Source organism: Kogia breviceps, chromosome 8, assembly GCF_026419965.1.
Source record: "Kogia breviceps isolate mKogBre1 chromosome 8, mKogBre1 haplotype 1, whole genome shotgun sequence".
NCBI classification, from domain to species: domain Eukaryota; kingdom Metazoa; phylum Chordata; class Mammalia; order Artiodactyla; family Physeteridae; genus Kogia; species Kogia breviceps.
Genome location: NC_081317.1, coordinates 91483406 through 91500179, shown reverse-complemented (window position 1 = coordinate 91500179; position 16774 = coordinate 91483406). Strand labels below are relative to the sequence as shown.

General features: G+C 42.8%; 1 protein-coding gene across 1 annotated transcript in view; it reads left to right on the top strand.

The window, feature by feature from the left end:
• Positions 1 to 488: 488 nt before the first annotated feature.
• XPA (XPA, DNA damage recognition and repair factor) overlaps positions 489 to 16774 on the top strand; it is a 91774-nt gene continuing 75488 nt past the window's right edge. Inside the window, exons 1-2 of the mRNA XM_059073281.2 lie at positions 489 to 778; positions 5164 to 5274. Of these exons, the coding sequence (XP_058929264.1) occupies positions 607 to 778; positions 5164 to 5274 (283 nt within the window). The 5' untranslated portion in view covers positions 489 to 606. The remainder of the gene's footprint in view (positions 779 to 5163; positions 5275 to 16774) is intronic.

Below are 16774 nucleotides of genomic sequence, written 5' to 3'. Positions count from 1 at the left end.
AACTCAGGTTAAATAACTTGCTGCAGTCACGCAGATGGCAAGTGTCAGAGATAGGATTTAATCCAAGTCTGACTCCAAAGTCCATATTTTGAACCACCAAGAGAAACTATTATTTTATTTTATTTTATTTTTTTTTTTGCGGTACGCGGGCCTCTCACTGTTGTGGCCTCTCCCATTGCGGAACACAGGCTCCGGACGCGCAGGCTCAGCGGCCATGGCTCACGGGCCCAGCCGCTCCGCGGCATGTGGGATCTTCCCGGACCGGGGCACGAACCTGCGACCCCTGCATCGGCAGGCGGATTCTCAACCACTGCGCCACCAGGGAAGCCCGAAACTATTATTTTAGAGGTGACCATCACCGATCTCTGCCACGGCCCTCCCCCTGGGTTACAAGCCGGCCAGTATTCCCCACGCCGACGCGTGTGCAGACTCCACCCGCCGCCCCTCCCTTTCCCACGTGCTTCTCAAATTGCGCAGGCGCTCTCCTTGTCAGAGGCTGAGCCGTGGAGCAGGCGCGGAGGAGTTGCCGGCGGGGCCTTGGGCACGCTTCGGGACGCCAGTGCGCGTGCGCGGGACTAGAGCCACAGTCCTTGGGGGAGCACGGAGATGGCGGCCGCCGTGGGATCTTCGTCTGAGCCGGCGGTTTCAGAACAGCCGGCGGAGCTGTCTGCCGCGGTGCGGGCGAGCATCGAGCGGAAGCGGCAGCGGGCGCTGATGCTGCGCCAGGCCCGGCTGGCGGCCCGACCTTACCCGGCGACGGCGGCTGCGGCTACCGGAGGTTTGGGCCCGGGCGGCGCCTACTCCTTCTCTTTCCTTGCGGACCAGGGGCAGCGTCTTGGGTGTGGCATGCACTCCCTTCGCGTTTCCGCGCAGACCCTCCCGCAGTCCCAGGTGCGGGGGGTGGGGGTGGGATCCGCTCAGCGGGCGTTGTCACAGCGGGCTGTCCGAGACCACTGGGCGACTCCAGACTCCCAGCCCTGACCTTTCCTCCCTGCTCCTGGGCGGTCCTTAACTTGGGAATGCAGCCGCCCTCGCCGTCGGGAAATGCCAGCCAGTGCCTCAGCTCTCCCTTTCTGCTCTCTTCCTGCAGCTTCCACCGGTCCCAGGGGTGGTTTTTGTGTAAAGCTTTTAGACCTTGTAACACATTTAACTAGTGGTCTTGCACCAGTTTCCTTCGGTCATCCACTTAACTAACACAGGGTGATTGAGTGCATATTCCGTAACCGGCACAGTGCTTGCTCCGTGCTGGGAGCAAACAGACGTTAGCTGCTGCCTTCGTGGGGCTAACAGAGTGGCACCTGTTGTGTTTCACGTTTTTCAAATTGGCTGATTTGATTCTCACAGCTAACCTGTGAGAAAATAATTAGGACAGGGTTTGGTATCCGTGTTTTACTGAGGTGGTAACTGAGGATCAGAAAAGGAAAGGGAGTTTGCTCAGGTTCATCCCAGTAAGTGCAAAGGCTAATCAGGACTAGAACTCGGGTCATCTGACCCTGGGTTCAGGGCCTTTCCTTGCTCACCAGCTGCCTCTGCTATACTAGGCATCTCTCTCACCCATAGGAAGAAAGGCTGTTATTCTTGTTTGGATTTCATCTTTCCCTTTTATTAGGGCAGCCCTTGGCGGCTTTTTTGTCTCTTTGCCTGTCATATATGTGTCTATCATGTAATTCTCCAGGGGGTCAACTAATAATTTTCCTCAGGGAAGTACAGTTTGGTTGACATGTGGTTCTTCAGGACCACCTCTATAATGTGAAGCACAGGTGTTCCTAAACCTATATCCATACTGTGTGAGCAGTTGAGCACGGTCAGAGCTGTGTCATCCACTACCCTTTTTCATCAGCCAGAAGTAAGGAAGAGTGAAGAGCGAGCTGCGTCTCTTGATGTTCATACTGACACTGGATCTGCAAATTGCAACCAGTTTTAATGGTTCTGGTCTCATCCTTTCTGTTTTATAGTGGTTTTCTTTTATTCCTTTCCCAACTTGAAGCATTCTAGGGTCAGGACAAAAAGTTGTCCATCTGCATTGATTAATTCATATTCATTATTCCATAAAGGTTTCTAGATCTGTACTAAAAGGCCGTGGAACACGGGTGCAAAATAGAGCATAAAGTGGTATTAAACTAAACGTATGATAATGGAAAGCAAGGTAGCATGAATATTTTGTTAGATTTCTTAGGTATTTGCCAAAGAACTGAACTGTGTTGCAGCATTGTATACAACCTGCTGTGCTTCAAGAGTTTGGTAGGTGCTGAGATTTTTAATCTTTGTAGTACTTTTATTTCAATGTACTGTACAGTTTTCATTTTCTGTGTGTGCTATGACATGCCATGAAAAAGACTGAGAAGAACTTGCTTAGAATGTGTTGCTAAGAGTAGTGCTAAGGGCCTGGGGAAAAAACAAGGCATAGCAGTAGAGAGAAATTGAGCTTTGTTTTTGGCATGATTTACCATTGTTCAGGATCCTGCTCAGATTATGGTCTTGATTACTCCAGCTTCCCTTCTTAATTCCTACTGCACTTATGAATGATCATTCTAATCATTCGCTATACTATTCATGAAATCAAAATCATATTCTGATACATTCATTGATTTCGATCCAGTCAGTAAATATTCATGGAATGCTTAACTATTTTTCAGAATTACGGAGATAAAAGCAGTCAGTCTAACGAAGGGATGTAGAGAGATGAACAGACAATGTAGTAGAATATGAGAATTGCTGTTAACAGTAGAAACAGGCTTATACTCTAATTCCTCTATTTAATAAATTGAGGCCAGAGAAGGGGAGTTTAGACTTAAGCAAGATAATACGTACTAAATTTGTCTTAAAAAATTAGTTATAACATTCATACATTAATGTAAAATGCACTCATCTGAATTTTACCTGTGTGAATACTCATGTCAATACCACAGCAATCAGTATACGGTACAGACACTTCCAGAACCTTAGAAGTTTCCCTAATGGCACTTCTTAGTCAACCATTCACCCTCAGAAGTAACTATCATTCTGACTATTTGATTAGTACTATCTGTTTTTGAACATCATATAAATGGAATCATACAGTAACTGGCTTCTTTTGCTCAACGTAATACCTGAGAGATTCATCCGTGTTGTTGCATGTGTTGGCAGTCTGTTCATTTATATATTCTATAGTACTCTTTTATGTTGTTATACCGTAGTTTTTCCATTTTCCTTTTGATGGAAATTTGGGTTGTTTCCAGTTTGGGGCTATTATGAGGATAACATTTGTGAGCATTTTTGCTATGTCTTATGGTGGACATATGCACTCATTTCTATTGTGTATATGCCTAGAGATGGAATTCTGGGTTATAGGGGAGATGTATGTTTTAACTTTAGTAGGCATTGCTGAACAATTATATCAATTTAAAATCTTACCAGCCATGTATGATAGTCCCAGGTGTCCACATCCTCATCATCTGGTGTTGTCAGTCTTTTTCATTTTGAGTATTCTGGTGGGAATGGTGATATTTCGTTATGGTTTTAATTTGTATTTTCCTAATTACTTATGATGATGAGACCTTTTTCATGTGGTTACTAGCTATTTGCATATCTTCATTTGTGAAGTTTCTCTTCAGGTCTTTTCCCTTTTTTTAAGTTGGGCTATTTGTCTTTTACTGGCTTACAGAATTTCATTATGTATTCTGGATGAGTCTTTTGTCAGATATACATATTGCAAATAGCTTCTCCCTATTTGTATCTTGTCTTTTTACTCTCATAATGGTGTCTTTTGATGAATAGAGGTTCTTAGTTTTAATCAAGTTCAATTAGCAGTTTTTCTCTTATGGTTAATACGTTTGTGTCATGTTTAAGAAGTTTTTGGCTACCTCAAGTTCATGGAGTTATTCTCCAATGTTCTCTTCTAGAAGCTTTATTGTTTTACCTTTTACCCTTTACATTCAAGACTGTGATCCATTTAAAAATTGTTTTGTGTATATTGTATGAGGTAGATCAAAGTTCATTTATTGAAACGACCATCTTTTTTTAAAAAAAAAATTATTTATTTTTGGCTGTGTTGGGTCTTCGTTTCTGTGCAAGGGCTTTCTCTAGTTGTGGCTGGCGGGGGCCACTCTTCATCATGGTGCGCGGGGCTCTCACTATCGCGGCCTCTCGTTGCGTAGCACAGGCTCCAGATGCGCAGGCTCAGTAATTGTGGCTCATGGGCCCAGTTGCTCTGGCACAGGCTCCAGATGCGCAGGCTCAGTAATTGTGGCTCATGGGCCCAGTTGCTCTGGCACAGGCTCCAGATGCGCAGGCTCAGTAATTGTGGCGCATGGGCCCAGTTGCTCTGCGGCATGTGGGATATTCCCAGACCAGGGCGAGAACCCGCGTCCCCTGCATTGGCAGGTAGATTCTCAACCACTGCGCCACCAGGGAAGCCCGAAACGACCATTTTTTCCTCATTGTTTTGTAGTGCCTTTGTCATAAATCCTGGCATCATTTATTGAAAATATTATCTTTTTCTCACTGAATTGCCTTGGAGCCTTTGCTGTAAGTTAAGTGACCAAATATGTGTAGGTCTATTTCAGGACTCTCTCTTCTACTATCAATACATTGGTCCCTTTGTTTTAGTACTATACTGTCATAATTACTGAAGCTTTGTAGTAAATCTTTAAATCTGGTAGTGTAAATCCTCCTGTTTTGTTCAGGATTATCTTGGCTATTGTGTGTTCTTTGTATTTACATATAAATGTTAGATCAGCTTGTCAGCTCCCATTACTCCTCCCCCTCCCGCGTTCCCACTCCCCGCCACTGCTGGGGTTTTAAATGGAATCACATTGAATCTTTAGGTAAATCTGGGGAGAATTGACTTAGATTTCTCTTAGTGGTGTTTTCAGTATAGAGGTTTTACACATCTGTTCCTAGGTATTATTTCTTAATTCTAATTGTAGATTCTTTTGGATATTCTGTATACATAATCACATCATCTGTGAATACTGTTGTACTTCTTTCCAGCCTTTATGCCTGTCTTGTTTTCTTGCCGTAGTACAGTGGCTGGGACCTTCATTATAATGTTGAATAGAAGTGGTAATAGTGGACATCCTTGTCTTGTTTGATATATATTAAATTTTTAAAAGTTCCTGTTTATGCACAAGGGAATATGAGGGCTTACCTAGTTCATTTGTTGACCACTCTTACTTTTTGTAGGTGTGGCTAATGTAAAAGCAGCCCCGAAGATAATTGACACAGGAGGAGGCTTCATTCTGGAAGAGGAGGAGGAAGAAGAACGTACAATTGGAAAAGTTGTTCATCAACCAGGTAAAGTGTGTTTTCAGAAAATAGATACCTAGGTTGGTCATTTTGAGTAACATGCATAATTCTCTGCAAAGTGATGCTAGAAAATGCCACATTTAGTCTAGTCACTGAGCAGGTTGGCTTTATAAGAGTGATAAAATTTGGCAGTTTTGCTAGTACATTAAAAATGAAACAAATTTGGCAATGATTCATTTAACATCTGGTTTGTGTACTTAGGGTTGATGCTCTCTGTTTTATAATAGGCAGGCTGATTGAATAAATACTTAAAAGTATCGATAGGCTGAAATGAGGGACTTGAATGCAAGAGATAAAATTTAGGTCTTTGTGTTTAGAGGAAAAAAAGTGGTCTGTAAAGTACAAGATAGGTCTGGCATAAAAAAATAATAAAATAACTATTATATAAGATTAAAGTTTTGGTAAATCACATATATCTATATCCATCCATCCTCTGGATGAGGGTACTTTCACACTCTTTGAAAAAGATAGTTTTACTTGATCATAAGTTTGAAGCCAGTAGTGGAATATAACAGTTTAAAAAAGCTATTCCAGTTTTGGTTGTAGCATTAGAAGTGTTGTATATTCATCAAGGTAGGTAATAATCCTCTTCTCTGCTGTGTGTGTCTAAACTATTGTTTTCAGAAACTGACACCTCAAGGATTAAAATACTTATTTTCAGTTTGGGTGCCTTTTTTAAAATTTTAACATCTTTATTGGAGTATAATTGCTTTACAATGGTGTGTTAGTTTCTGCTTTATAACAAAGTGAATCAGCTATACATATGCATATATCCCTATATCTCCTCCCTCTTGCCTCTCCCTGCCACCCTCCCTATCCCACCCCTCTAGGTGGTCACAAAGCACAGAGCTGATCTCCCTGTGCTATGCGGCTGCTTCCCACTAGCTATCTATTTTACATTTGGTAGTGTATATATGTCCATGCCACTCTCTCACTTCGTCCCAGCTTACCCATCTCCCTCCCTATGTCCTCAAGTCCATTCTCTACGTCTGCGTCTTTATTCCTGTCCTGCCCCTAGGTTCTTCAGAACCATTTTTTTTTTTTTTAGATTCCATATGTATGTGTTAGCATATGGTATTTGTTTTTCTCCTTCTGACTTCACTGTGTATCACAGACTCTAGGTCCATATACCTCACTACAAATAACTCAGTTTTCTTTCTTTTTATGAATGAGTAATATTCCACTGTATATATTGGGTGCCATATTTTATGAGGGCTATTGACAAGTGTATGTGTCCAAAACAGGGTGGTCAAAATGGAAATATTGAAATTGGTATGTGAGGAACAGTTGTCAAAACTGGATACGTTTAACTTAGAAACACTTCAGCTGCCTGCAAATGCAAGAAGTATTCCTCTGTGGAAGACAGATTATACTTACTGTGATTTGCTCTGGAGGGGAGAATTGGAACAGTGGGTAACAGTTACAGTGAGGGAGATCCCAACCCAGTACAATGAACTTGTTCTTTGCACTAAATAGGGTGTTGGCACATATATCACGTGATCCAAACCATGTGGAGTGCTGCCTCTAAATAGCAAAGCATTGGAGGGGTTCAGAGATTGAGAGACCACTTGAGCAGGATATTGTAGAAAAACCCTGTATCAGGAGGGAATGCCCTGAATTCAATGACCTGTAAAGTCCTTATGATTCTATGGATATGAAGATTCACTGTAACTGTTTGTCTATAGATTGCTGAATCCACCACGGGCTTATAAGCCCTGTTCATTTAACAGGTCATGCAACAAACATTAATTGAGAACCCACTGTAGTGCTTTTCTGCTTGACTGAGGTATGTGTGTGGCATGTGTCATATACTGTTATTGACGGTAGGGCTGCTGCTTGCAGTTAGCACTCTGGTAGTGTGCAGGTTAGAAAAGGTGTCTCTTATTCGCAAGCTGGCCCCATACAGGGAAGGCAGGGAGAGGCTAAAGAAAGAGTCAGCACTCCAGATTGGTAGGTGGCAGCTTTAATAAGCAAGGGAACTTTCTTACGAGGCTTGTCTTGAGTGGCTGTGAGTTGAGTAGATCTCCACACCCGCTCGCCAAACTTAAAGTATATGTAGAAGCTTTCACTGGGTTCAGTTGCATATTCAGTCCACATGGTCTCAACAACTCTGTACTCTCTCAAGGCTGTGTCCTTGAAACAGCTCCCACTGTGGGAACCTGGGACAGAATGTACATCCCAAGGAGAGAAGAAGAGAGAGTGAGGAGCCTCTGATTGCCCAGGCCAGCTCACAGGTTAACTGGTGGTCACATCCTTGATTACCTCTTCCACAGTGTCATCTTTGGGAGAGAAATTAGAAAAAGACCCTCTTTCTCTGGGCTGACTTAACCTGGGCCAGGGCTCATGGCATAAAAAGTGGTCATGGGCTACATTTTGACACCTGTTTGCCCCCTTGGGCAGGTGCCTTTGCACAAAGAGCCTACTTTTAAGACTTTATGTGGTTGACCTCTATGGGTAGAAGAAAAAGGGAGAGTAATTAATATTTTCTATCACTTTTTTTTTTTAGAGTCAGACACTAATTTCTGTACTTGGCAGAATTTCAGACAGTCACAATGATGAAAGGGCTTGAAAAGGAAAGGAAATAGGCTTCACTAGGTTTATAAAAATTTGGATGTCTCCATACATACTGGAGAGGGGCCCTGTGGATTAGGACACTGCAAAGGGAGGTCTCAGAAGGGGGGGTTGGGGTGGAGCTTCTGCAACGCTTGACTGAGGGAGCAATGGAACCTCTCCTTTGGTAAAAAGCTAGATGCCCATGGAGAAGAGGCTGGTTGCTTCTCTGTGCTTTTCTGTTTCCTAGGACTCTTTTTTTTTTTTCTTTTAATGTTTTAAGTTACTTAACAATTGCTACAGCTTAAGAGCTCTTTCTTTTCTTTTTCTTTTTTTTTTTTTTAGTTATTTCTGAGATAAACATTTTAAAGTAATAACTGGAATTATGACTTATAACATTATACCAGAACATATAAGATTTTTAGAAATTTCATGTAATGTCTGAAACATTTATATTAACATATTTCCATACAAATAACCCAAAGAAAGTTTAGTATTAGTTGTTTTTTTGTCTGTTTGTTTTTTTATACTGCAGGTTCTTTTTTTTTTTTTTTTTTTTTTTTTTTAACATCTTTATTTGAGTATAACTGTTTTACAGTAGTGGGTTGGTTTCTCCTTTACAACAAAGTGAATCAGTTATACATATACATATGTTCCCATAACTCTTCCCTCTTTTGTCACCCTCCCTCCCACCCTCCCTATCCCACCCCTCTAGGTGGTCACTAAGTACAGAGGTGAACTCCCTGTGCTATGCTGTAGCTTCCCACTAGCTATCTAATTTACATTTGGTAGTGTGTATATGTCCCTGCCGCTCTCTCACATCGTCACAGCTTACCCTTCCCCCTCCCCATATCCTCAAGTCCATGCTCTAGTAGGTCTGTGTTTTATTCCCTCCTACCACTAATCTCTTCATGACATTTTTTTTTTTTTAGATTCCATATATATGTGTTAGCATACGGTATTTGTTTTTGTCCTTCTGACTTACTTCACTCTGTATGACAGATTCCAGGTCTATCCACCTCATTACAAATAACTCAGTTTCATTTCTTTTTATGGCTGAGTAATATTCCATTGTATATATGTGCCACATCTTCCCTATCCATTCATCTGTTGATGGACACTTAGGTTGCTTCCATGTCCTGGCTATCGTAAATAGAGCTGCAATAAACATTTTGGTACATGACTCTTTTTGAATTATGGTTTTCTCAGGGTATATGCCCAGTAGTGGGATTGCTGGGTCATATGGTAGTTCTATTTGTAGTTTTTTAAGGAACCTCCATACTGTTCTCCATAGTGGCTGTATCATTTTACATTCCCACCAGCAGTGCAAGAGTGTTCCCTTTTCTCCACACCCTCTCCAGCATTTATTGTTTCTAGAGTTTTTGATGATGGCCAATCTGGCCGGTGTGAGATGATATCTCATTGTAGTTTTGATTTGCATTTCTCTAATGATTAATGATGTTGAGCATTCTTTCATGTGTTTGTTGGCAATCTGTATATCTTCTTTGGAGAAATGTCTATTTAGTTCTTCTGCCCATTTTTGGATTGGGCTGTTTGTTTTTTTGTTATTGAGCTGCATGAGTTGCTTATAAATTTTGGATATTAATCCTTTGTCAGTTGCTTCATTTGCAAATATTTTCTCCCATTCTGAGGGTTGTCTTTTGGTCTTGTTTATGGTATCCTTTGCTGTGCAAAAGCTTTTAAGTTTCATTAGGTCCCATTTGTTTATTTGTGTTTTTATTTCCATTTCTCTAGGAGATGGGTCAAAAAGGATCTTGCTGTGATTGATGTCGTATAGTGTTCTGCCTATGTTTTCCTCTAAGAGTTTGATAGTGTCTGGCCTTACATGTAGGTCTTTAACCCATTTTGAGTTTATTTTTGTGTATGGTGTTAGGGAGTGTTCTAATTTCATACTTCTACAGGTAGCTGTCCAGTTTTCCCAGCACCACTTATTGAAGAGGCTGTCTTTTCTCCAATGTATATTCTTGCCTCCTTTATCAAAGATAAGGTGACCATATGTGTGTGGGTTTATCTCTGGGCTTTCTATCCTGTTCCATTGATCTATATTTCTGTTTTTGTGCCAGTACCATACTGTCTTGATTACTGTGGCCTTGTAGTATAGTCTGAAGTCAGGGAGCCTGATTCCTCCAGCTCCATTTTTCGTTCTCAAGATTGCTTTGGCTATTCGGGGTCTTTTGTGTTTCCATACAAATTGTGAAATTCTTTTTTCTAGTTCTGTAAAAAATGCCAGTGGCAATTTGATAGGGATTGCATTGAATCTGTATATTGCTTTGGGTAATACAGTCATTTTCACTATGTTGATTCTTCCAATCCAAGAACATGGTATATTTCTCCACCTATTTGTATCATCTTTAATTTCTTTCATCAGTGTCTTATAGTTTTCTGCATACAAGTCTTTTGTCTCCTTAGGTAGGTTTATTCCTAGATATTTTATTCTTTTTGTTGCAATGGTAAATGGGAGTGTTTTCTTAATTTCATTCTCAGATTTTTCATCATTAGTGTATAAGAATGCCAGAGATTTCTGTGCATTAACTTTGTATCCTGCTACTTTACCAAATTCATTGATTAGTTCTAGTAGTTTTCTGGTAGCATCCTTAGTATTCTCTATATATAGTATCATGTCATCTGCAAACAGTGACAGCTTTACTTCTTCTTTTCCTATTTGGATTCCTTTTATTTCTTTATTTTCTCTAATTGCTGTGGCTAGAACTTCCAAAACTATGTTGAATAAGAGTGGTGAGAGTGGGCAACCTTGTCTTGTTCCTGATCTTAGTGGAAATGGTTTCAGTTTTTCACCATTGAGAACAATGCTGGCTGTGGGTTTGTCATATATTGCCTTTATTATATTGAGGAAAGTTCCCTCTATGCCTACTTTCTGCAGGGTTTTTATCATAAATGGGTGTTGAATTTTGTCAAAAGCTTTCTCTGCATCTATTGAGATGATCATATGGTTTTTCTCCTTCAGTTTGTTGATATGGTGTATCACGTTGATTGATTTGCGTATATTGAAGAATCCTTGCATTCCTGGAATAAACCCCACTTGATCATGGTGTATGATCCTTTTAATGTGCTGTTGGATTCTGTTTGCTAGTATTTTGTTGAGGATTTTTGCATCTATGTTCATCAGTGATATTGGCCTATAGTTTTCTTTCTTTGTGACGTCTTTGTCTGGTTTTGGTATCAGGGTGATGGTGGCCTCGTAGAATGAGTTTGGGAGTGTTCCTACCTCTGCTATCTTTTGGAAGAGTTTCAGAAGGATAGGTGTTAGCTCTTCTCTAAATGTTTGATAGAATTCGCCTGTGAAGCCATCTGGTCCTGGGCTTTTGTTTGTTGGAAGATTTTTAATCACAGTCTCAATTTCAGTGCTTGTGATTTGTCTGTTCATGTTTTCTATTTCTTCCTGGTTCAGTCTTGGCAGGTTGTGCATTTCTAAGAATTTGTCCATTTCTTCCAGGTTGTCCATTTTATTGGCATAGAGTTGCTTGTAGTAATCTCTAATAATCTTTTGTATTTCTGCAGAGTCAGTTGTTACATCTCCTTTTTCATTTCTAATTCTATTGATTTGAGTCTTCTCCCTTTTTTTCTTGATGAGTCTGGCTAATGGTTTATCAATTTTATTTATCTTCTCAAAGAACCAGCTTTTACTTTTATTGATCTTTGCTATTGTTTCCTTCATTTCTTTTTCATTAATTTCTGATCTGATCTTTATGATTTCTTTCCTTCTGCTAAATTTGGGGTTTTTTTGTTCTTCCTTCTCTAATTGCTTTAGGTGCAAAGTTAAGTTGTTTATTCGAGTTGCTTCCTGTTTCTTAAGGTATGATTGTATTGCTATAAACTTCCCTCTGAGAACTGCTTTTGCTGTATCCCATAGGTTTTGGGTCGTCGTGTCTCCATTGTCATTTGTTTCTAAGTACTTTTTGATTTCCTCTTTGATTTCTTCAGTGATCACTTCGTTATTAAGTAGTGTATTGTTTAGCCTCCATGTGCTTGTATTTTTTACAGATCTTTTCCTGTAATTGATATCTAGTCTCATAGCGTTGTGGTCAGAAAAGATACTTGATACGATTTCAATTTTCTTAAATTTGCCAAGGCTAGATTTGTGACCCAAGATATGATCTATCCTGGAGAATGTTCCATGGGCACTTGAGAAAAATGTGTATTCTGTTGTTTTTGGATGGAATGTCCTATAAATATCAAGTAAATCCATCTTGTATAATGTATCATTTAAAGCTTGTGTTTCTTTATTTATTTTCATTTTGGATGATCTGTCCGTTGGTGAAAGTGGGGTGTTAAAGTCCCCTACTATGATTGTGTTACTGTCGATTTCCCCTTTTATGGCTGTTAGTATTTGCCTTATGTATTGAGGTGCACCTATGTTGGGTGCATAAATATTTACAATTGTTATATCTTCTTCATGGATCGATCCCTTGATCATTATATAGTGTCCTTCTTTGTCTCTTGTAATAGTTTTTATTTTAAAGTCTATTTTGTCTGATATGAGAATTGCTACTCCAGCTTTCTTCTGATTTCCATTTGCATGGAATATCTTTTTCCATCCCCTCACTTTCAGCCTGTAAGTGTCCCTAGGTCTGAAGTGGGTCTCTTGTAGACAGCATATATATGGGTCCTGTTTTTGTATCCATTCAGCCAGTCTGTGTCTTTTGGTGGGAGCATTTAATCCATTTACATTTAAGGTAATTATTGATATGTGCGTTCCTATTACCATTTACTTAATTGTTTCAGGTTGTTCTTGTAGGTCTTTTCCTTCTCTTATGTTTCTTGCTTAGAGAAGTTCCTTTAGCATTTGTTGTAAAGCTGGTTTGGTGGTGCTGTACTCTCTCAGCTTTTGTTTGTCTGTAAAGGTTTTAATTTCTCCATCAAATCTGAATGAGATCCTTGCTGGGTAGAGTAGTCTTGGTTGTAGGTTTTTTTCCTTCATCACTTTAAATATGTCCTGCCACTCCCTTCTGGCTTGTAGAGTTTCTGCTGAAAGATCAGATGTTAGCCTTATGGGGATTCCCTTGTGTGTTATTTGTTGTTTTTCCCTTGCTGCTTTTAATATGTTTTCTTTGTATTTAATTTTTGACAGTTTGATTATTATGTGTCTCGGCGTGTTTATCCTTGGGTTTATCCTGTATGGGACTCTCTGTGCTTCCTGGACTTGGTTGACTATTTCCTTTCCTATATTAGGGAAGTTTTCAACTATAATCTCTTCAAATATTTTCTCAGTCCCTTTCTTTTTCTCTTCTTCTTCTGGGACCCCTATGATTCGAATGTTGGTGCGTTTAATGTTGTCCCAGAGATCTCTGAGACTGTCCTCAGTTCTTTTCATTCTTTTTTCTTTCTTCTGCTCTGCAGTGGTTATTTCCACTATTTTATCTTCCAGGTCACTTATCCGTCCTTCTGCCTCAGTTATTCTGCTACTGATCCCGTCTAGAGTATTTTTCATTTCGTTTATTGTGTTGCTCATCGTTACTTGCTTCCTCTTTATTTCTTCTAGGTCCTTGTTAACTGATTCTTGCAATTTGTCTATTCTGTTTCCAAGATTTTGCATCATCTTCACCATCATTATTCTAAATTCTCTTTCAGGTAGATTGGCTATTACCTCTTCATCTGTTAGGTCTGGTGTGTTTTTATCTTGTTCCTTCATCTGCTGTGTGTTTTTCTGTCTTCTCATTTTGCTTATCTTACTATGTTTGGGGTCTCCCTTTTGCAGGCTGCAGGTTCGAATTTCTATCTATTTTTGGTGGCTGTCCCCAGTGGCTGAGGTTGGTTCAGTGGGTTGAGCAGGTTTCCTGGTTGGGGGGACCAGTTCCCCTGTTCTGGTGGATGAGGCTGGATCCCGTCTCCCTGGTGGGTAGGTCCACGTCTGGGGGCGTGTATGGGGATGTCGGTAGCCTTACTGTGATTCTAGGCCGCCTCTCTGCTAATGGATGGGGCTGTAGACCTGTCTCGCTCTTTGTTGGGGATAGGGTGTCCAGCACTGTTTGTTGCTGGTCCTTGAGTGAATCTGGGTCTTGGTGTTGAGATGGAGATCTCTGGGAGATTTTCGCCGTTTGATATTACGTGGAGCTGAGAGGTCTCTTGTGGACCAGTGTCCTGAGGTTAGTTCTCCCACCTCAGAGACACAGCCTTGACACCTGGCTGGAGTGCCAAGAGCCTTTAATCCACACGGCTCAAAACAAAAGGGAGAAAAAAGTAGAAAGTCAAGAAAGGAAGGAAGAAAGGAGGAAGGGAGGGAAGGAAGGAAGAAAGGAAGGGAGGGAGGGAGAAAGGAAGGGAAGAAGGAAGGAGGGAATAAAGAAAGGAAGGGAGGGAGGGAGGAAGAAAGGAAGGGAGGAAGGAAGGAGGGAATAAAAGGAAGGGAGGGAGGAAGAAAGGAAGGGAGGAAGGAAGGAGGGAATAAAGAAAGGAAGGGAGGGAGGAAGAAAGGAAGGGAGGAAGGAAGGAGGGAATAAAGAAAGGAAGGGAGGGAGGAAGAAAGGAAGAGAGGGAGGAAGAAAGGAAGGGAGGGAGGAAGAAAGGAAGGGAGGAAGGAAGGAGGGAACAAAGAAAGGAAGGGAGGGAGGAAGGAAGGAGGGAATAAAGGAAGGAAGGGAGGGAGGAAGAAAGGAAGGGAGGAAGGAAGGAGGGAATAAAGGAAGGAAGGGAGGGAGGAAGAAAGGAAGGGAGGAAGGAAGGAGGGAATAAAGAAAGGAAGGGAGGGAGGAAGAAAGGAAGGGAAGAAGGAAGGAGGGCATAAAGAAGGGAGGGAGGAATAAAGGAGGAGAGGGAGGAAGAAAGGAAGGGAGGAAGGAAGGAGGGAATAAAGGAAGGAAGGGAGGGAGGAAGAAAGGAAGGGAGGAAGGAAGGAGGGAATAAAGGAAGGAAGGGAGGGAGGAAGAAAGGAAGGGAGGAAGGAAGGAGGGAATAAAGGAAGGAAAGGAGGAAGGAAGGAAGGAAGGAAGGAAGGAGGGAAATAGGAAAAGGAGGGAAGAAAGGAAGAAAGAAAGGGGAGAAGACAAAATAAAGTAGGGTAAAATACAGTTATTAAAATAACAAAATAATTATTAAGAAGAAAAATTTCTATTAAGGAAAAAAAAAAAAATGGTCGGTCTAACCCCAGGACAAATGGTGAAAACAAAGCTACACAGACAAAATCTCACACAGCAGCACCCACATACACACTCACAAAAAGAAAAAAGGGGAAAATAATAGTATATCTTGCTCCCAAAGTCCACTTCCTCAACCTGGGATATTTCGCTGTCTATTCAGGTTTTCCACAGATGCAGGGCACTTCAAGCTGACTGTGGAGCTTTAACCTGCTGTTTCTGAGGCTGCTGGGAGGGACCACCCCCTCTCTTTGTTCGCACAGCTCCTGGGGCTCAGCCCTGGACCTGGCCCCGCCTCTGTGCGCAGGTCGTCCGAGGGCGTCTGCCCTTCGCTCAGAGAGGGCGGGGTCAAAGGAGCAGCGTTAACGGAGCAGTTGATTCGGGGGCTCTGGCTCACTCAGGCGGTGGGTGGGGGGGCACGGATGTGGGGCGAGTCCGTGGCGGCAGAGGCCGGCGTGACGCTGCACCGGCCCGAGGCACGCCGCGCGTTTTCCCGGGGAAGCTGTCGCAGGATCCCGGGACCCCGGCGCTGGCGGGCTGCACAGGCTCCCGGGAGGGGCGGTGTGGAGAGTGACCTGCGCTCGCACACAGGCCTCTTGGTGGCGGCAGCAGCAACCGTAGCGCCCCACACCCGTCTCTGTTGTCCGCGCCGACAGCCGCAATTCGCGCCCGTTTCTGGGGCTCCTTTATGTGGTGCCCTTAATTCCCTTTCCTCGCGCCCCAGGAAGCGAAGAGGCAAGAAAAAGTCTCTTGTCTCTTCGGCAGCTCCGCTCCCGTTTCTGGAGCTCCTTTAAGCGGCGCGCTTAAACCCCTCTCCTCGCACAGCAGGAGGTAAAGAGGGAAGAAAAGGTCTCTTGCCTCTTCGGCAGCTCCAGACTTCTCCCGAACTCCCTCCCGGCCCGCCGTGGTGCGCTAACCCCTTCAGGCTGTTTTCGCTCTGCCAACTCCAGACCTTTCCCTGGGATCCGCCCGAGGCTCAGTTCCCAGCCCCGCCCGCCGCGGCGGGATGAGCAGACAAGCCTCTCGGGCTGGTGAGTGCTGATCGGCACGGATCCTCCGTGCGGGAATCTCTCTGCTTTGCCCTCCGCACCCTGTTGGCTGTGGTCTCCTCCGCGGCTCTGAAGCTTCCCACTCCACCACCCGCAGTCTCCGCCCGCGAAGGGGCTTCTAGTGTGCGGGAACCTTTCCTCCCTCTCGGCTCCCTCCCACTGGTGCAGGTCCCGTCCCTATTCTTTTGTCTCTGTTTATTCTTTTTTCTTTTGCCCTAACAAGGTACGTGGGGGGGGTTTCTTGCCTGAGGTCTGAGGTCTGAGGTCTTCTGCCAGCGTTCGGTGGGTGTTCTATAGGAGAAGTTCCACGCGTAGATGTATTTCTGATGTATCTGTGAGGAGGAAGAGTGATCCCCGCGTCTTACTCGTCCGCCATCTTCTCGCCAAGCCCCGGGGCCACTCTTCATTGTGGTGCGCGGGGCTCTCACTATCGCGGCCTCTCTTGTTGCGTAGCACAGGCTCCAGATGCACAGGCTCAGTAGTTGTGTCTCACGGGCCTAGTTGCTCCACGGCATGTGGGATCCTCCAAGACCAGGGCTCAAACCTGTGTCCCCTGCATTAGCAGGCAGATTCTCAACCACTGTGCCACCAGGGAAGCCCCAGATTTTTTATTTGAGATATTTCTTGTTTCTTGAGGTAGGCTTTTATAGCTATAAACTTCCCTCTTAGAACGCTTTTGTTGCATCCCATAGGTTTTGGATCATCGTGTTTTCATTGTCATTTGTCTCTAGGTATTTTTTGATTTCCTCTTTGATTTCTTCAGTGATCTATTGGTTA